The following is a 20,921-nucleotide window of genomic DNA, read 5'->3' as shown; positions in this document are numbered from 1 at the left end:
GAGCTCTGGTTCCTTTCACTGGAGAATGGCATTCAGAAGCCACAGTGTGGATGCTGGATGTGCTCAGTCCTGTGAGAGTCTTAACCTGGAGTCGGAATATGGGCTACAGGGATCCATGAACCCACTGAGATTGCATACTTAACTCTGTGTGTGTTTATATTTTTCCAAGCTAAGGAGGACAGCTGCTTTTATCAAATTCACAAGAGATCTGAGATCCGAATCTGGCTAAGAATCTTTGCTCTATTGGACCAGAATTTCTTTTATTGTAAAACCCAATTTTTGGCCAGGTGCAGTGGCTCACACCTGTAATCCCAGCGCTTTGGGAGGCCGAGGAGGGTGGGTCATTTGAGGTCAGGAGTTCCAGACCAGGCTGGCCAACATGGCGAAACCCTGTCTCTACTAAAAATACAATAATTAGTCAGGCACAGTGGCACATGTCTGTAATCCCAGCTACTTGGGAGGCTGAGGCAGGAGGATTGCTTGAACCCAAGAAGCAGAGGTTAAAGTGAGCCAAGACTGCAACACTGCACTCCAACCTGGGCAAAAGAGCAAGACTCTGTCTCAAAAAATAAAAATAAAAAAAAAATTTTTTTTGGCCTTCCTTTTTTTTTTTTTTCATGGAGTTTCGCTCTTGTTGCCCAGGCTGGAGTGCAATGGTGCAATCTTGGCTCAGCACAACCTCCGCCTCCTGGGTTCAAGCAATTCTCCTGCCTCAGCCTCCCGAGTAGCTGAGATTACAGGTATGTGCCACCACGCCCAGATAATTTTGTATTTTTAGTAGAGACGGGGTTTCTCCATGTTGGTCAGGCTGGTCTTGAACTCCCAAGCTCAGGTGATCCACAGCCTCCCAAAGTGCTGGGATGTGAGCCACCGCGCCTGGCTATTTTTTTTTTTTTTGACTTTCTTATACTGACAACCAGTGTTGGGGTGGGAATGGGAGGACAGAGAAAGCAGAAGGTGGACATGTCCTGTTGGCTAAAGGAAGAAGAGCCATTCTTTTAAAAAAATAATAATAATAATTTTTTTTTTTTTTTTGGAGACAGAGTTTTGTTCTTGTTGCCCAGGCTGGAGTGCAATGGCGTGATCTCGGCTCACCGCAACCTCTTCCACCTCCTGAGTTCAAGCGATTCTCCTGCCTCAGCCTCCCGAGTAGCTGGGATTACAGGCATGCGCTGCCATGCCTGGCTAATTTTGTATTTTTAGCAGGGACGAGGTTTCGCCATGTTGGCCGGGGTGGTCTCGAACTCCTGACCTCAAGTGATCCACCTGCCTTGGCCTCCCAAAGTGCTGGGATTACAGGCGTGAACCACTGCACCCGGCCTCTTTGCCCATTTTTGAATTGGGTTGTTGGTCTTATTGTTGTTGAGTTGTAACAGTTCTTTACATATTCTGGATGTAGACCCTCATCAGATACATGGTTTCCAAATATTTTCTCTCATTCTGTGGGTTGTCTTTTCATTTTCTTGATGGTATCGTTTGATGGAAAAAAAAGATTTTGATTGTAGTAAAGTCCAATCTACCTATTTTTTTCTTGTGTTTCTTGTGTTTTTGGTGCCTTATCTCAGAAGCCATTGCCAAATCCAATGTCATGGTTTTCCCTATATTTTCTTCTAAGTGTTTTAGAGGTTTAGCTCTTACAATTAAATCTTTGGTCCTTAAGTTAATTTTTGTATAGGTGTAAGTTATGGGTCTAAAATGCATTCTTTTGCATGTGGCTCTCCAGTTGTTTCAGCACCATTTGTTAAAAAAACATTCTTTCCCCATTGAATGGTCTTGGCATTCAGTTGACCATAGACACATGGATTTATTTCTGGACTCTCAGTTTTGTTCCATTGGTCTATATGTTTATCCTATGCCAATGCCACACTGCTTTGATTACCATTGCTTTGCAGCACGTTTTGTGATCAGGAGGTGTGAGTCTTCTTTGTTTTTCTTTTTCAAAATTGTTTTGGCTATTCTGGATAAACTATCTTTTTTTTTTTAATTTATTTTTGTAGAGACAGGGTCTTGCTATGTTGCCCAGGGTGGTCTCAAGTTCCTGGCCTCAAGCAATTCTCCTGCCTCAGCCTCCCAAAATGGTGGGATTACAGGTGTGAGCCTGGCCTATAAGCTATTTATTTTTTATGCAAAATAAATGTCAGGGCTTTATCTGAATAGCAAGTGTGTAAGTAATTATTTGAGTGGCTTGCTTTTTATTAGTTTGGTGCAAAAGTAATTGCAGTTTTTGCCATTGAAATAGCAAACCTACAATTACTTTTGCACCAACCTAATAAAATTGTTTTATTGGTATGTTTAGTTATCTTACATTTTAATCATTTTATTGACATTTCTGTCCATGGTTGTGCTCATCAGTTTATACCTACAGAATATTAAAGACAGATAGGGCCAGGCACAGTGGCTCACCACTGTAATCCCAGCACTCTGGGAGGCCGAGGCGGGCGGATCACTTGAGGTCAGGAATTCGAGACCAGCCTGGCCAAAATGGTGAAACCCTGTCTCTACTGAAAATACAAAAATTAGCTGGGTGTGGTAGCTCGTGCCTGTAATCCCAACTACGTGGGAGGCTGAGGCAGGAGAATCACGTGAACACAGGAGGCAGAGGTTGCAGTGAGCTGAGATGGCGTCACTGCACTCCAGCCTGGGTAACAGAGCGAGACTCTGTCTCAAAAATAATAATAATAAGATAAAATAAATAAAGACAGTTAAAAGGAGAGAGAGAATGAATTTGCAATGTACTTCTGGACTGTAAAACAGAAATTTGCACACATGTGGAGGTCAGAGACTTGCAGGGCTAGAGGATACTTCAACCCAAAGTGTTTGCTTGGCTGAGCCAGTAATAAGTAACAGGGATCCTGGGAAGACCTGTGGCTCCATTTACAGAAATTAACCAGAGTTCACAAATCCCAGAGATTCCAAAAGTCTATCAACCCTGAAATCTGCTCCCCAGGCATCCGCACCCTCCTGCCCCCTGTTGCCCTAGGCCTCATGCTTTCCTGCCACATTTTCCTGCTGGGTAGACACTGGGGCTGTGAGCCAAAGAGGAAACCCACCTCCACGGGGGTTAGAACTCCAGCTCTGGTTTTGCCGGTAACCATTCTAAACCTTGTTTCCCACAGCCCTTATTCAAACCTGGGTGGAGTCGGGGATGGGGTGGGGGGGATGGGGGGAAGGGGCAAGGGCAGCATCTGGCAGGATAAGCAGGGGCGGAGCATCCCTGTTTTCTTCTATGTGTTGAAGTGCTAAGTTTGGTGATTTTCCAGAAAGACTGAGAAGACTCAATAGCAAGTTATATGCATGGCTAACATTTATTCCAGCAAAGGATGCAGAGAAAAGGCCACAGGAAAAGATACGCATTGTTTGCATTCCAGAACAGTCCAGCTCAGGCTCCTTCATGCCTCCTCATCTGAGACCACTCAGAATGTGGTTTTTGTCTGGCAGAGAACTCCAAGGACATGTGTGGAAGACCCGGGGAAACCCATGCCAGTCTCAGGGTCCAAGGTTTTTCGGGTGGTTGATCACATAGACACATTCTGCTTAGCTATCAGCTATGCCAAGTGAAACTCAGGACCCCAGCAGTGAAACCACGTACACATCATCAATCTTGATGTTTGTGCAAACTATCCTGACAAGCTGGTTGCATGTGGCCAGTTCCTCCAGGGGTATAGAACAAAATCATTAATCACAGACATCAAAACCTTCCTGGGGACTGCACTCACCAGGGCTAGCCAAGGGTCATTGTTCTAGGCTGCCCTGGAGACATGCAACGAGCAAGCAAGACCTGCCAGGCTGGCTCTTTCTTCACATCTCAATGGTCTAAGTGGCCACTGCTTAGTTACAGATTGATCTAGATGACTTGGAGCTTGGATTCAAGCTCAGGAAGGTACTGACCACTGGGCTTCATTGCTGTGGCTGTGGTTAAGTGAAATGGGAGAACAGCGCAGTAAAGAAGCACACAGATGGCCTGGTTGCAAAGCCCTACTTTGCGTGCATCCTTAAGAAAAGCACATCAGGCCAGACGTGGTGACTCACGCCTGTAATCCCAGCACTTTGGGAGGCCGAGGTGGGCAGATCACCTGAGGTTATGAGTTCGAGACCAGCCTGGCCAACATGGTGAAACCCCATCTCTACTAAAAATACCAAAAATTAGCTGGGCGTAGTGGCGGGTGCCTATAATCCCAGCTACTCAGGAGGCTGAGACAGGAGAATTGCTTGAACCCGGAAGGTGGAGGTTGCAGTTAGCAGAGATCATGTCAATGCACTCCAGCCTGGGCAACAAGAGTGAAACTCTGTCTCAAAAGAGAGAGAGAGAGAAAGAGAGAGAGAGAGAAAAAGAAAGAAAGAAAGAAAGAAAGAAAGAAAGAAAGAAAGAAAGAAAGAAAGAAAGAAAGAAAGAAAGGAGGGAGGGAGGGAGGGAGGGAAAGAAAGAGAGAGAGAAAGAGGAAAGGCAAGGCAAGGAAAGCACATCAGGCTGGGCACAGGGGCTCACGCCTGTAATCCCAACACTTTGGGAGGCTGAGGCGGGCAGATCACTGGAGGCCAGGAGTTCGAGACCAACCTGGCCAACGTGGTGAAACCCCCATCTCTACTAAAAATACAAAAGTTAGCCAGGCATGGTGGCACATGCCTGTAATTCCAGCAACTTGGGAGGCTGAGGCAAGAGACTAGCTTGAACCTGGGAGGGGGAGGTTGCAGTGAGCTGAGATTGCGCCACTGCACTCCAGCCTGGGCAACAGAGTGAGACTCATTTTCAAAAAAACAGAGAATCACACCATCCCTCCATGTCTACAGTCTAGTATATCCCATCCAAGGGAAGGTTTGTGAAACTGCTGTGTTGGGATGTGCAATGCAAGCTCTCGTTCCCACTGCTACGGCTATCCAGCAGTTGTCCCTCCTGCTTTGGCCCCTCCTATCTGAGAGGATCTGAAAATCCATAATCTCCACTTAAAGACGGATTCAGGAAATCAGACCCAACCTCTCTAGGCCATTTGCTGATCTTTTGTTAGATGATTGAATGCTGCTAAACTTACCCTACTTGGCATTTTCTAATTGGACAAAAATCTCTTTGCTTCCTGGATGAGTCTGTAAATCCAGTTGGTGTCATTTATTGGTAATATATTAAAATGCTGAAAAGAATTCTTTATTTACTGGCAGGGGGCATTCATTTGGCAAATATTTACTGAGCATTGCAGATAATCATTATTATGATTGTTGTTCAGCAAATATTTATTGGATGCATGTTCTGTGCAAGGTACCATTGACAAACAGGAACACAGGAGATAGAGTGGATTAGATAGACACTGTGGCTCTGCACATGAGATTCCCATCTGTCTGCTAAGGAGGGTGACCAGCTGTCCTGGTTTGCTGGGAATTGAGGGGGTTTCTGGGATGCAGTACTTTCAGTGCTGAAGCAAATCTGGCCTAGCATAAACTAGACAAGTTGGTGGCCCCACTTAGCAGACAGCTGGTCATCCTATTGCTGAGACAGACACTAAAGAACTAACTTCATGGTTATTTATTCCTTGTAATTGTTGTCGGTATTGTGAAGGGAGTGCACAGTGCTGTGAGGGCTTCTAAAAGATCGAGAACACAGCCCCACCAAAGCCACTGCCTCTGGTGGCCCACTGGAACCACCCCCTAGGACCTAGACTGCTTTTTGGGGCTCACAGGGTGGGCCCCTGAGGCCTGTTGCCTCTGGAGCCAAGGCCAGAGCTTCCTGTGGTATTCTAGAACAGCAATGGCCAAATGTTCCGGCGGAGGCCACTGCCACTGTGGATCTGCCCTGGCTTCCGCAGAGCCTGGTAGGGTCTCAGCAGAACACTCCCCACCACCCAGAGGAGACTTTCTCTGTGATGGGGCCATGCTGCCCTCCACTCCACAGTGCCAGGGAGGTTTGTGTGGGTAAGAGAGGCTGCATGGACTGAAATTGTGTCCCAAGAACTCATGTCTTTCCTGGAACTTCAGACTATGAACTTATTTGAAAAGAAGATCGTGGTGCATGTAATTAGTTAAATTATCATTATTATTACTGAGACAGAGTCTTGCTCTGTCACCCAGGCTAGAGTGCAGTGGCGCCATCTTTGCTCACTGAAAACTCCACCTCTTGGGTTCAAGCGATTCTCCTGCCTCAGCTTCCTGAGTAGTTGGGATTATAGGCACATGCCACCACGCCTGGCTAATTTTTGTATTTTTAGTAGAGATGGGGTTTCACCATGTTGGCCAGGCATGTCTCGAACTCCTGACCTCAAGTGACCCACCCACCTCAGCCTCCCATAGTGCTGGGATTACAGGTGTGAGCCACCACGCCCGGCCGCCTTTTTTCTTCAGCATTTCCCTTGAGTACCAGTTACTGCAAAGACCTCAGGAGTCGGGAGTTTGAGACCCCAGGCTGGTCTCAAACTCCCGACCTCAAGTGATCTGCCCTCCTTGGCCTCCCAAAGTGCTGGGATTACAGGTGTGAGTCACCACACTCAGCTGTAATTAGTTAAGTTAGGTCAGGGTCATAGTTGTGCAGGATGGACCCTTAATCCAATATGACTATCCAAGATACCCAGAGATAGTCACACAGGGAAGAACGCCACAAGGAAACAGAAGCAGAGATTCGAGCGATTTCGAGAAACAGAAGATTCGAGAGATGCAGCTGCAAGCCAAGGAATGCTAATGCTTGCTGGCAACCACTAGAAGCTAGGAAGAAGCCAGGAGAAATCTTTTCTGGAGGCTTCAGAGAGCACAGCCCTGCCAGCGTCTTGATTTTGGACTTCCGGCCTCCAGAACTGTGAAAGAATAAATTCCTGTCATGTTAAGCCACCCAGTTTGGGGTACTTTTTTAAGGACAGTTTTAGGAAACTAACACAGCCTAAGGAAACGAACGTTGCTGTTCCAAAAGCTGATAGATTATTGAGAACCAAACTCTCTTCCCGGTTGCATCCCCTTCCCAAAAGCCCCCTCAGTGGGTTCCAGAAGCACCCCCAACCCTGCCAGTCACCCAGACACAGCCCTCACCGGGGTGGGCGTGAGCAGAGAATGACCACGCCCTCTCCCTACGCTCAGTGATGCCTGCCCCACACACTTTGTATTTTCCCTTATTTTGAAAGTTATCCATAAAAGAATGCGTATGTTTTACAATCAGAAGGAAAAAGTTTAAATGAGCAAACAGATTCTCTTTTGGCAAAACATACACAGGTTTCCTATTTCTGCCCCTCGTATAGCCGTAGCCATAGAGTGGACAAACATTATTATTTTCTAACCAATTTATTTTGTCTTGAATTATTTATCTATTATAAAATGAGCTGTTCAGGAAGTAAAATATAGACTCTTTCTTTCTTTCTCTTTCTCTCTTTCTGTCTGTCTGTCTCTCTCTTTTTCTCCTTTCTGTCTTGCTTCCTTTCTTTCCTTTGGCATCTGGGGTTGTGTCCTGACTCCTCTTAACTCGGGCGGGGCTGAGCTGTGCAATCTGCTCAGCGCACCTCTCCACAGCTACGTTAACCCAGGTGACCTGCTTACACCGGCTTTTCCTCTTTAATCCCTGAGTTGAGGATGGAAAACACTGGCTGTTCTGATTTCATTAGGCGGGCAGATGGTATTTGCTAATCACGTAGACAGTCTCTTGAAGACGCCTGTTAAAATGAATGCTGCTCAACATGTTTGGTTCTGATTTACCACATCCCATAGATGGAAACATAAAGACAGAGAGGACCGTGAGAAAAACTGCAATGCTGATGAAGTATCACTCGGCCCTTTTCGTTTCATTCACTGGCTAATCATGAGATGTAGGGAGTGTCCAGCCTTTTCCATGTGTCGGGTATGCAGACAGGATGGAATGTGGTCTATGTATTAGTGAGGCTCCCATCATGGAGGAAGGGTGCAGGGCATACCTGGGCCTCCAGATACACCTGGGACAAAGCCAGGCTCCCTCTCCAGTGCTCATCTCCACCTCTGTCTGAATTCAACTCCTCCTACTCTAGCCTGGCTCTTCCATAAGCAAGGACCCTCCAGGGGAAGAATGTGCTGCTTCCTCTCAAGCCCAGAAATCCCAGGGAAGGGTTCTAATTGGCCCCAATAGGGTCAGGTGCCCAGCTCTGACCAATCAGTGGTGGCCACGTGGGGAGAGTCTGTTAGATCATGGCAGCTCTCTTTAGAGCCATGTGGTTATGGTGGGAAGAAGGAACATCTCCCAGAAGAAGGTTGACTATTACCCTCAGCAGACAAAAGAGTCAATGTCCGCCACATCCCTGCTCCAGCGATCTGGGGGTAAGGGTCAATTAAGGAATGTGAGGAGTGCTATGACCACCAGATGCACAAGGGCCTCTGTTAACAGGGAAAGCTGAGTTCTTCTCTTTAACACTGGGCACCACTGGTTCTCTTTCATCCAAGGTTTGACAATAAAACCGAATAGCGAAAGTAGAGGTGGAGAGCCAGTGTTGCAAGAGAGGCTTAGTGTGGTGGGGAATTCCAGCTGATAGGGAAAGAGAGAGAGAGAGAGAGAGAGAGAGAGAGAGAGAGAGTGTGTGTGTGTGTGTGTGTGTGTGTGTGTGTGTGTGTGTGTGTGTGTGTACAGGGGTACTGAAGAGCTTATTCTCCTTAAAAATCCCAGTTATCTGATATAAAGCATTTTTTCCCAAATTACATGAACTCAATGAATCATGAGCAAACAGACAAACTGAAATTGAGGTTCATTCTACAAAATGACCAGTAGTCACCAAAAGTGTTAAGGTCACAAAAGACAAAGACACTGAGGAACTGTCACAGGTTGGAGGAGATGAAGGAGACCAACAATAAAGGACGCAGGATTGTATCCTGGAATAGAAAAAGGATATTAGGGCCGGGCGTGGTGGCTCATGCCTGTAATCCCAACACTTTGGGAGGCCGAGGTGGGAAGACTACCTGAGGTCAGGAGTTTGAGACCAGCCTGGCCAACATGGTGAAACCCTGTCTCTACTAAAAATACAAAAATTAGCTGGCCATGGTGGTGCGGGCCTGTAGTCCCAGCTACTCGGGAGGCTGAGGCAGGAGAATCGCTTGAACCTGGGAAATGGAGGTTGCAGTGAGCCAAGGTCATTCCACTGCACTCCAGTGTGGGTGACAGAGTGAGACTCTTTCTCAAAAAAAAAAAAAAGAAAGAAAGAAAAGGATATTAGGTAGCATGCCAAAGGTCCCCACGACCACACTCAGGTTCAGTGAATCACCAGAAGGACTCACAGAACTTTAAAAAGCTGTCATGCTCACAGTTATGGTTTATTACAGTAAAGGATACAGATTAAAGTTACCATGGAACAGGGCACAGAGGGCAGAATCCAGGAGAGACAAACACCAGTTTCTGGTTGTCTTCACCCAGAGAAACTGTACAGACAGCACTTAATTCTCCCAGCAGTGATGTGTGACAACACACAGAAAGTATTGCCAACCAAGGAAGCTCACTCAAAGCCTGGGGCTCAGGTTTTTTATTAGGGATCAGTTATAGAGGCATGGAACACCTCCATGGCTGACCTTAGTTACTGAGTCTGCAGTTCCTCAAGAGGTCAAACTGATACAGCAAGATCCAAGACTCCCCACCATAAATCACACTGTTATTACCGACTATCTGACAGGGCCCAAGGGCCCAAGTAAACAAAGACTGTCATCAGGCAGGATATTTCAAGGGCTTAGAGTTTGTCTCCCAGAAGGTAGTCAAGGGCCAGTCCTTTCTCTGGGAGATGCAGGGTTTGAACACCCCAAGCCTGCTGAGTTAATCCTTTACTTCACAGGGAGAAAACTAGTGTAATTCAGATAAGTCTGTATCTTAGTTAATAGTCTTGTATCAAAGTTTTTCCCCTGGGTTTGAGCATTGTTCCATAGTTATATACATTTATAACATTATAGGTAGCTAGATAATGGATATATATGAACTCTCTATACTATTTTTGTAAATTTCTCTAAGTCTAAAATTATATCAAAGTAAAATGTTAAAAATATTCATGGAAGGCTGGGCGTGGTGGCTCACGCCTGTAATCCCAGCACTTTGGGAGGCCGAGGCAGGCAGATCACCTGAGGTCAGGAGTTCGAGACCAGCCTGGCCAACATGGTGAAACCCCATCTCTACTTAAAATACAAAAATCAGCCGTGCGTGATGGCGGGTGCCTGTAATCCCAGATACTTGGGAGGCTGAGGCAGGAGAATCACTTGAATCTGGGAGGTGGAGGTTGCAGTGAGCCAAGGTCATGCCACTGCACTCCAGCCTGGGTGACAGAGACTCTTTAAAAAAAAAAAAAAAAAAAAATCCATGGGAACATGGACAAGCAATGGAAGAAATAAGAAAATATATTATCTGTGTGTATCTGGCCCGCTCACCTCATTTTCTTATGGAGTGGAGCCCAATCAATGACTAATTCCAACTCAGGTGTTCACAGCAAAATTCATCACTTACTGCGCATCTGTTGTATGGATGAGGACTCTGATGGCTTCCTGGAGGAATTGCTAAATAAGCATTATCTTTTCAGAAATCAAATCACCAGATAATCTTTCTGATCCTCAGTTTCCCCTGTCTCACAAATGGGAATGAAAATTCTGATGAACTAATAAAGCATGCTATCAATGGAAGATTGCTGTTAAGAATGTCTTTAGACTCAAGTGTCATCCACACTCATACCTGCCTGTCATTCTGCCAGTGCGTTTCTCTTCTACAACTCTCTTTTTGGGGATGTCGCCAATAATCTATATTTCAACAAGATGGATAAAGCTGTGAAAAGGATCGGATTCTGCCCAGGACTTCAAGGTGACATACTTTCCCTTTACTTCTGGAGAGGGTATTCTGTACCTCTTTAGGTTTGTCTTATCCTTGTCTTTCCCCCATTGAAATGTAAGCTGAAAGGAAACAGAGAGCCTTGTCTGTCCCAGGCTTTGCTGTAGCTCCTGCACCTAGAACAGTGCCTGGCACTCAATAGATCCATGTTAAAGGAGTGACTGAGTTTCTCTTGGCCATTAAACCCTTAGCATTGGTATGGCTTCTAATAGCTCTGTCAGAATTTGTACACTTCTGGATTGTTCCAGGAATTGGAGGACTACTCTGTGCAGATGTTTAAAACTAGTATCTCTTAATATTTCAAACCCTATATCAGTGTAGTGGCTATGAAAGAAAGAAGTTACTTTTTTTTTTTTTTTTTTTTTTTGAGACAGAGACTTGCTTTGTCACCCAGGCTGGAGTGCAGTGGCACAATCTCATCTCACTGCAGCCGCCACCTCCCAGGCTCAGGTGATTCTCATAGACTCAGTCTCCCAAATAGGTGGGAATATAGGCACTCATCACCACACCAGGCTAATTTTTTGTTTCCTTGTTTGTTTGTTTGTTTTTGCATTTTTAGTAGAAATGGGGTTTCACCATGTTGGCCAGGCTGGTCTCAAATTCTTGGCCTCAAGTGATCTGCCAGCCTCAGCCTCCCAAACTGTTGTAATTACATGCGTGAGCCACCGCACCTGGCCAGTTCCTCTTTTTTTTTTTTTTATCAGACATAACCAACTGTTGCAGGAACAGCCCAAGTCCAAACAAGGGCATAAAAATGAGAAGTGCAAGTATTTTCAGACAGGACTCCCATTATAGACTGTACGACTGGGAAAGACTGATCATACTAACAGTGCGAGGCTAGCTAACTTTTCCCTCCAATTTCCTTCCATAATTGCTTATCTTGGGTGGTTATACACCAATACTTTGTCAAACAGTATGTGACCTCAGCAGAACTGACCAATACATTACTGGAGCAGAATAATCAGTCTTGAAATAAACCCATGGATAAAGGATGGATTGTCCAATAAATGACATTACGACAATTAGGTAAGCATTTGGAAAAACAAATGAAGTTTTGTTACACCATATATGTTATGGATTGAATTGTGTCCTCCCAAAAGATACGTTGAAGTTCTAACCCCTGGTATCAGTGCATGTGGCCTTTTTGGAAATAGGGTCTCTGCAGTTGTAATCAAGATGAGGTCATTAGGAGGGCCCTAATCCAATGTGACTGACATCTTTATAAGAAGAGGAAAAGAGACACAAACACACAAAGAGGATGACGTGTGAAGACAGAGGGGCCGAGGCTCAAGTGATTCTTCTATAAGCCAAAGATTGCTGGTGACATCAAAGCGAAGAGAAAGCCGTGGAACAGATAGCTGCTCCGCTGGAGCCCTTCAAGAAAGCACAGCCCTGCTGCCTCCTTGCAAACAGAACCATGAAAGAATACATTTCTGCTGTTTTAAGTCACTCAGTTTGTGGTGATTTGTTATAACAGCCCTCGGAAATGTATAATATCATATCATATAACATAATATAATAAAAATATTATAATACAATATTCCAAAAGATCAGATATTTATGTGTTTAAAAATAAAGCATGAGAAGATATATTGGACAGCATATAGTTTGGGGAGCAGAAAACCTTTGTGATCTTAACACTAAGATCTGAAATCATGACAGAAAAGATTGACCAGCTGACTACATCAAAAATATACATTTCTGTATCACTCACAAAAAAGAATAAAGTTAAAAGAAATAGTAGAAGCGTATTTGCCACATATGACAGAGAGCTTATATGCACAATTCATAAGGGCTCCTATAAATTATAAAAATGTAAATAACTCAACATATGTATGAACAAATTACTAGACAAAGTACATAAGAAATTCAAATGGCAATAAAACACGTAGAGAGTTGTTCTGCTTCACTGATAATGAAATAAATGAAAATTAGGATAAAATATATAATTTCTCCCAAATCATACTGTCAAACATGAATCAAAGAAAGCCTCTGACACTGACAGTAGCAGCTCCCACATGTCCCAGCCAAAGAGACTTAGGGATGTCAGCTGTGATGTCAAGGGTGACTCAGCAGATCTGAGTTGACCAAACCCTGCATACAGCCTTGATCAGCTCCGAAGAGATGACCCCTGAGTCCTTGGAGTGTCCCTCCTGATAAGGGTGGCTTTGTGTATCTGAGGCCTTGGGCCACATCCTTAGTTTATGCCAACAGTGTGATTTATGATGAAAGCCTGTTCACACATGCCTGAGGCTCTGGGCCATGCTCTATTAATTTCACCTCTGTTGGGCTGAGGTCCGAGTAGCCGAGGTCAGTCACATGGGCACTGCATGCCTATGTGACTGACCCCCATGAAAACCCTGAACACCAGTGCATAGGTAAGCTTTCATGGTGGCTAACACCTCAAGTGTGCCGTGAAACATCGTTGCTGGGGAAAATAAACGCTATCCGTTCAGCCCCGCAGGGCAAGGACACCAGAAGCTTGTGCGAGTTTCTCCTGGACTCTGCTCTATGTTCCTTTTTCCTTTGCTAATTTAAATCTGTATTTTCAAAGTGTAAGCACAAATCTAATAGCCTTTCTTAGTGCTGTGAGTCCTACTAGCGAGTTGCCAAACCCAAAGGTAGTCTAAGGACCCCCTTCACAAGGGTCTCTTTGCACGAAGCTGGAAGCTGAGTTTGCACAGCACTGTATATAGCGCCTAGAGAACCTGCATTACTCAAATGAAAGAATGGAGGGGGCCAGGTTGAGAGGGGGTCTCGGTGGCGCCCAGGGGTTGCAGCTCTCCTGGGTACTCATGTTGGTCTGTCTGCACCTGGGTGGAATATGGGATGGATAGCCCATGCCCTGGGCCTGGCAGCAAGCCTGCAGCCCTCAGGCCTGGCACCTGCAGCTGTGAGCTCTAGTCCCAGTCCAGTGTGAGCCAGAGGCAGAGCCAAAGGGAAGTGTTCTTGGTCACTGGGGGCTGGAACTGATGACAGATGTGCTCTTCCCACACATCCTAACGAAAACAGCTGCGACAATACTTCACGCATGGTGCTGGACACGTAAGGCAACACACACAGCTTGGAAGTGCTGTGTGACTGTGAAAGTGATTTTCCTCCTGCTGTGTACTGGTGTCCCCCCAAATTCATACGCTGGAGCCCTAACCCCCAATGTGACCGTATTTGGAGACAGGACCTTTAAGGAGGGAATAGGGGTTAAATGAGGCTATTAGGGTAGGCCATAATCCACTAGGACTGGGGTCCTTATATGAAGAGGAAGAGACTGCAGGCACGCTGTTGCACAGAGGAAAGGCCGAGGGTGGATGCAGCAGGAAGGCGGCCACCTGCAGCCAGGGAGAGAGGCCTTCGGAGAAACCAGCCTGCCACACCTTGGACATCCAGTCTCCAGGAAGGTGAGAAAATCACCTGTGTGCTATAAGCCTCCCAGTATGTGGCACTTTCTTAGGGCAGCCTTAGCAAACGAATAGAACTCAGAGACGGACACAGACGGCTCCCAGGTGTTCACCTGGCACTGTAGCCCTCATCTTTGCTCCTGCTATCGTTTCCGAGGAGCCTGCGGAGCCGGCCGTGCAGTCGTGCAGGCGGTAGCGCTTTGCAGGCTACAACCTCTCTCCTGTGGGCCTTCTGGGTGCACACGGAGGTGGAGCCTCTTGGAGCACAGTCATGGGCAGAGCTCTCCCGGCTCCACCTCTGCCTCCCATCAGGGGTGAATAAGGCGGAAGCTGAGGGGACAGTCATAGCCAGGACAGGAATGTCACCCCCAGCTGGCAGACAGCACTCTGAGCAGCCAGGCCTGGGATCCTCTGACCTGCCCACTACTTCAGGAGGCCAGTGTGCTCACTGCCACCCCACGGTCTGGGGACCCTGGACTCCAAACTTGTAAGTGCTAGAGTGGGCAGCTGGAGGCCACCTGGGCACTTTAAAACACAGGTACTCGGGAACAAACCTCTGCTGGGGTGGGTGCGGTGAGGGATGGGGGACCTTGGGTCCCAGGCCCTCTGTGATTTTCTGATGAACTTCCTTCTGTGGGAGCGCTGGCTCAGGGAGCTCCTGACCTCTCCTCCTCTACCACTTCCTCCGCCGCCCGCCTCCACCTGCTCCCGGCCTGATGTCCGCAGGGTCATGTGTGCAGTAGTCCCACGTCCAGGCTCACTGCGGAGGCAGCCCTCTTCAGACAGGAGGCAGAAGAGAGGGCCCCCGCAAGTTAGCTTTTACTTTAATATTATTATGTCATTATGTATATTATTATTGTCATCAACATCTTTTTATTCTGCAAATACTAATTTCATATCCAATATGGGCAGGCTCTGTGCAAGGTAAATTACTAAGTTTTGTTAAGGAAGTCAAACAAAGTCATGGGTTCTATAAGAAGACAACTATTTTAAAATATGGCACAAATGACATTATATAGTTAAGATAGTATAAAGACACGACTTGGAACAAGCAAACGTGGGAACAAGGCAAGGAGAACGTGTAGCTTCCTTTCGGAGTGCTCACACTAATTGCTGATGAAACATTTCTGCACTCGGCAGGGAATCAGTCCACAGCCCCCCTCTGATTAAAATGCGACCCAGCTTGGACTCTGAGAGCAAATGTCCCAGTGCCCCTGGGAAGAAGTGCTGCAATCCTCTGTTTGCGCTGTTTATCATTTCTGAGAAGCAATGACATAGCTGCCTCTTGCAGTTTGGTCTAATTACTTGTCTGATCTCCCCCAGGGAGAAGCAGCTCTGTTCTCCCTTGGCCTCCAGACAGTGGGGGCCACAGTCTCTCCTGGAGGAGTGGGGCTGGCCATCGTGGGCAGGGGAGGTAGAGACCCCTTGAAGCTGATCTGTATTGTAGGGTGTGGAGTAGGGCTGGGGGTTCCTGGGCCTCTAATCTTTAAAATCCAGCAATAAGGTAGTGTACTGTGAGCCAGGCCCATCATTCTCTTTCCTCCCTAAAACCATCGATGAGTCTTCCCCTAAGGGCTGGAGGGGAGGGTCCCCTTTCTTTGACTCCCCTTGCAGTTCCTCTGATGCTGAAGAATAGGGCTTGCAGGGACTCTGCCTCCTGCAGGGAGCAGCCACTGTTTCCAGGGACCCTCACAGAAGAGGAGCTAATTTCACACTTTAGGACTCCATAGAAGCCAGCTTCCTGGCAGTCTGAAGTGTGCTTCTCACACATCTTCCACCAGCTTGTTCGTCTGCCTATATCTGAGGATCCTTTAAAGCGATTGAAACAAAATTAAGGGTAAGAAAATTAAAATTTGCTCTGTGCTTGCTACGTGCCAGACACAGTATTTGGCATGATACAGATTTTCGTTGACATCAGCTCACTTGGGCAGGTGACTTCACCTCTCCGTGTCTTAGTGTCCTTACCTGTACTGATAAATCTAATGGTACTAGCACTTAACCAGAGGGATATTGTGAAGAAAGACTGATGTAATACACATAAAAGACTCAGAACAAATCCTAGGACAGGGAGCATTCAATAGTGAGGAGCTATTTCATCCTCCTCCTCCCCACATCAAGGTAGATATTTAGCCCATTTTACAGATGAAAAGTGGAGGCCCAGGCAATGGAGTCGCCCTCACAAGGACCTCCTGAGGGGAGTGGTACAGCCCCGATTCAACCCAGCCCAGAGTCCTCCTTGACCTCACACCATCACAGCATCTCTCCTATCGGGACCCACAAGCACTTCTGAAACCTGGAAAATAATTACTACCTCCCTGTGTTATCACTGACTTCCAAATTCTTCCACATAGGACAGTGGTTTTCAAATTTGTTTGGTTTGGTTTGTTTTTTTGAGACAGGATCTTTCTCACTCTGTTGCCCAGGCTGGGGTGCAGTAGCATGATCATAGCTCACTGCAGCCTCAACCTCCTGGGCTCAGGTGATCCTCCCACCTCAGCCTCCCAAGTAGCTGGGACTGTAGGTGCATGCCACACTTGGCTAATTTTTTTAATTAATTTTTTAAACTAATTTTTTATAGAATGAGGGTCTCACTATGTTGTCCAGAATGGTCTGGAACCCCTGGCCCCAAGCAGTCCTCCCATCTTGGTCTCCCAAAGTGCTGAGATTAGAGGGGTGAGCCACTGTGCCTGGCCAGCTTTCAGTTTTTGATTGCCTCACTTGGAAAGAAATGTTTCATATCACAACCCAGAAAATATACATATAAACACGGAATCAAGATCTAATGACACAGCACTTTCTCTCACTGTGTTCTATGTACCTGCTATTTTTCTAGTAGGTTGTGTGTGTGTGTGTGTGTGTGGTTTTCAGACAGGGTCTCAGTCTATTACCCAGTTTGGATGCAGTGGTGCGATCTCGGCTCACTGCAGCCTCAACCTCCTGGGCTAGCAATCCTCCCACCTCAGCCTCCCAAGTAGCTGGGACTCCAGGCACCCACCGCCACGCCCAGCTAATTTTTTTTCTCTTAGTAGAGACAAAGTCTCACTATGTTGCCAGCTGGTCTCCAACTCCTGAGCTTAAGGGATCCTCCCAAATTCTTGTGATTACAGGCATGAGCCACTGTACCCTGCCCTGTTTTATTTTTAAGCACTGGTTTCAACTGGCCTTGCCTGGCAGTTTGAAAACCACTGGCAAGGTGAAGTGGCCAGTGAGGGGGCGGGTGTCAAGTGTAATCTGCCCTGGGACTGTGTGGCACAGCCTGAGGAGCCTGTTCAGACAAGACTCCAAGCACTCCGTCCAGGATACCTGGGCCCAGCTTCCTAAGCACCAGCCCCGCCCCAGGGGAACTGTTCCATCCCCTGCTCTGAGATGCAGTGGGCTCCTAGTGGGCATAGAGGGAGGTTTAGTGAGAAGTGCATCTTCAGGGCCCCCACAATCCACCAGGCTGGATCACCCAGATTCACTGAGGGCGTTCACAGCACCCCCAAAGATGTATTCCTTTAGCATTTGATCATTCAGTCTCCCCTTAAATGGGAGGTGCTCCTTTGCTGTTTGCATGTCAGTGGGGAAGGGTCTCGTGCCATGAGGTTTGGAAACTGACCCTCTTGACTAGAGACCCGCCAGGGCTAGCAAGGTGGAGAGGCGGAAGAAGGGGGGAAACCAAAGGGAAATGAGTCCTAGGAGGAGCTGCCCTCCAGGCGCCATCCTGACTCGCCAGCCTCAGCTGCGGCTCTTCCCCAACCCCTTCCTCTGCTTCCTGGGTGCACGGCCAGCCTACCCTTCCCGGCTTCACTGTGGCCTGTAGCTGAATTCTGGCCCAGTGAATACACATGGACGGGATGAGCAGTACTTCCTGGCCTGGCTCCCCACACGCCATGCTCTTCCCCTTCAGCTTGAGACAGGGGAGCATAGGGACCTTGGGACCCACATGGAAGATTGGAGGGTTCCCACATGGAAGATTGGGGCATCCCACATAGAAGGAGCTCAGGCCCCCAAATCGCTGCTTAGATGGACACCAACTGCCCCTCAAGATCACTCATTTTGAACTTCACGTGACCAAAATAAACTTACATTATGTTAAGATACGGAGATTACCCTAACAGGCAAATTTTCAAATTTCTAAACTATCCAAGCTCAAGGAAGTGGAGGAAGGCATTCTAAAATTGAATTTAGCAAAAACTTACTTCAAAACAGGAAAGACTCTATACTGGGCTGAACAGTGTCTTTCCAAAATGTATGTCCACCGGAATCTCAGCGTGAGCCCTTACGTGGAAATAGGGTCTTTGTGAATGCAGTCAAATTTAGATGAAGTCATGCTGGAGGAGGGTCGGCCCTTATCTAGTGATTGGTGTCCTAAAAAAAGAGAGAAATTTGGACACAGAGACACTGACACACGGGGAAAAGGCCACGTGAAAACAGAGGCAGACATTGGAGCTCCAAACTAAAGACACCAGGGGCACTGTGACTATCAGAATGAGGGGACGCAACAGCAGCTTCTTCTGGGGAGCCTTGGGAGAGAGGATGGCCCAGCCAGCACCTTGCTTCGGGATTTCTGGCCTTCAGAACTGTGAGAGAATAAATGTGCATTGTCTTAAGCCACCCAGTTTGTGGCACTTGGTTACAGCAGCCCCAGGAAACCAATACACTCTGAAATCAAAGCTTAGTGTAATTTTTAAAAATTGTACTATTTTTAGCCCAGTTCTGGGCCACGTGCTCTTAGGAAGTGCTAGTCCTGATTCGATGCTTCCAGCTGGAGGAGACCCCTCCTCCCCTCACCCATCCAGAGAGATCACCTTGGGGCTGGGCTACTGGATGACCTCCAGAACAGAGAAACTCTCTGCCCAGGAAGAACAGCATTCTTTATTTTTGAGACAGAATCTGGCTCTGTCACCCAGGCGGGAGTACAGTGATAGATCACGGCTCACTGCAACCTCCGCCTCCCGGGTTCAAACGATTCTCATGCCTCAGCCTCCCGAGTGGCTGGAACCACAGGCATGCACCACCATGCCTGGCTAATTTTTGTATTTTTAGTAGAGATGGGGTTTTACCATGTTGGCCAGGCTGGTCTTGAACTCCTGACCTCAAGTGATCCACCCACTTTGGCCTCCCAAAGTGCTGGGATTACAAGCATGAGCCACTGCGCCGAATAAGGTTCGTCCAGCTGCCAGAAGGGGCCCAGCTGCCCTTGAAAGATGGTGCGGCCCACCCTCTGCCGTGGTCCCCGCCTGAGCCATTACAGGGAGAAGGAGGCCTGGAAGATAAAGACCATGAAGGCAGATGCAGGAATCTCAATTCCTGAGGCTGCTCCCGGGACCCAGCCCAAGTGGGTGGATGCCTGTTTGTCAGCCCAGCCACACTTATAGACCAGAATCAGCCAGCTTCTATCAACTATCAACCTTCACTTCAAGCATTCAGACATACAACAAATCATGCAGCTGATGGCTTCTGAAATCAAATTTGAAAAGGGAAAGCTGTTGTAAACACATTAGCTGCTAATCAGACCCCCTCAAGGAACACTAGGATGAGTGTTTTGTTTTGTTTTGAGACAGAGTCTCACTCTGTCTCCCAGGCTGGAGTGCAGTGGTGCAATCTCAGCTCACTGCAACCTCACCTCCCGGGTTCAAGTGATTCTCACGCCTCAGCCTCCCGAGTAGCTGGGATTACAGGTGACTGCCACTATGCCCTGCTAATTTTTAAATTTTATTTTTAGTAGAGATGGGGTTTCACCATGTTGGCCAGGCTAGTCTCAAACTTCTGACCTCAGGTAATCCGCCTGTCTCAGCCTCCCAAAGTGCTGGGATTACAGGTGTGAGCCACCGCGCCCGGCCAGATGAGTGTTCTTTACAGAGCAGATGTGTTTTTAAACATGAAGCATCACTCCGTGGAGGAGTATGCTGGGGCTGCAGTAACAAAGTGTCATGAGCAGAGGGGCTTAAACCACAGAAGTGCCTCACCTCGGAGCTCTGCAGGCTGTTAGTCCAAGAGCAAGGTGTCTGCAGGGTTGGTTCCTACTGAGGCTGTGAGAGCAAATCTGCCAGGCCTCTCCTCTAACTTCTGGTGTTGGCAGGGAAAACCTGGGGTTCCTTGGTTTGTAGAGGCATCACCCTGATCTTTGCCTTCATCTTCACATGGCCTGTTTGTTTGTTTTGAGATGGAGTCTCGCTCTGCCACCCAGGCTAGAGTGCAGTGGCATGATCTCCACTAACTGCAATCTCCTCCTCCCAGGTTCAAGTGATTCTCATTCCTCAGCCTCCTGAGTAGCTGGGATTAGAGGCATGCACCACCATACCTGGTGGATTTTTTTTTTTTGTATTTTTGTTAGAGATGGGGTTTCACCATGTTGGCCAGGCTGGTCTTGAAGTCCTGGCCTCAAGTGATCTGCCTGCCTCGGCCTCCCAAAGTGTTGGGATTACAGGGGTGAGCCACCATGCCTGGCCAGTTTGGAAGTTTTTGAAAAGCTAAACAGACACACACACACACTATTGTGATACCCCCAATCCGCCCCAACACATATGCTAAACAGAAACATGTGTGTCTGTCTGCCAAAAGACACGCAAGAATTTAGAGAGCAGCACTGCTGGTGATTGCTAAAAAGTGAAAACATTTCTAACCTCCATCCTGCAAGGGGAAAATGGGTGAATAAATAGAGGTGTGCTTAAATAATGGTGGAATTCTACTCAGCAGTAAAAAAGAGCAAACTCCAGCCTCACGTGGCAATGTGGATGGGCTTAATGAGCATCATGCTGAAAGAAAAT

At 47.2% G+C, this 20,921-nt stretch overlaps 1 protein-coding gene across 1 annotated transcript in view; it reads left to right on the top strand.

Moving 5' to 3' along the window:
• Positions 1–20,921, top strand: part of LOC107974624 (uncharacterized) — a 50,658-nt gene that overhangs the window by 19,901 nt on the left and 9,836 nt on the right. Inside the window, exons 2-4 of the mRNA XM_063811794.1 lie at positions 10,641–10,747; positions 14,010–14,169; positions 14,327–14,656. Of these exons, the coding sequence (XP_063667864.1) occupies positions 10,641–10,747; positions 14,010–14,169; positions 14,327–14,656 (597 nt within the window). The remainder of the gene's footprint in view (positions 1–10,640; positions 10,748–14,009; positions 14,170–14,326; positions 14,657–20,921) is intronic.

The sequence above is a fragment of the Pan troglodytes genome, chromosome 4, assembly GCF_028858775.2.
Source record: "Pan troglodytes isolate AG18354 chromosome 4, NHGRI_mPanTro3-v2.0_pri, whole genome shotgun sequence".
NCBI lineage: Eukaryota > Metazoa > Chordata > Mammalia > Primates > Hominidae > Pan > Pan troglodytes.
This window is presented reverse-complemented; position numbering and strand designations above follow the sequence as displayed.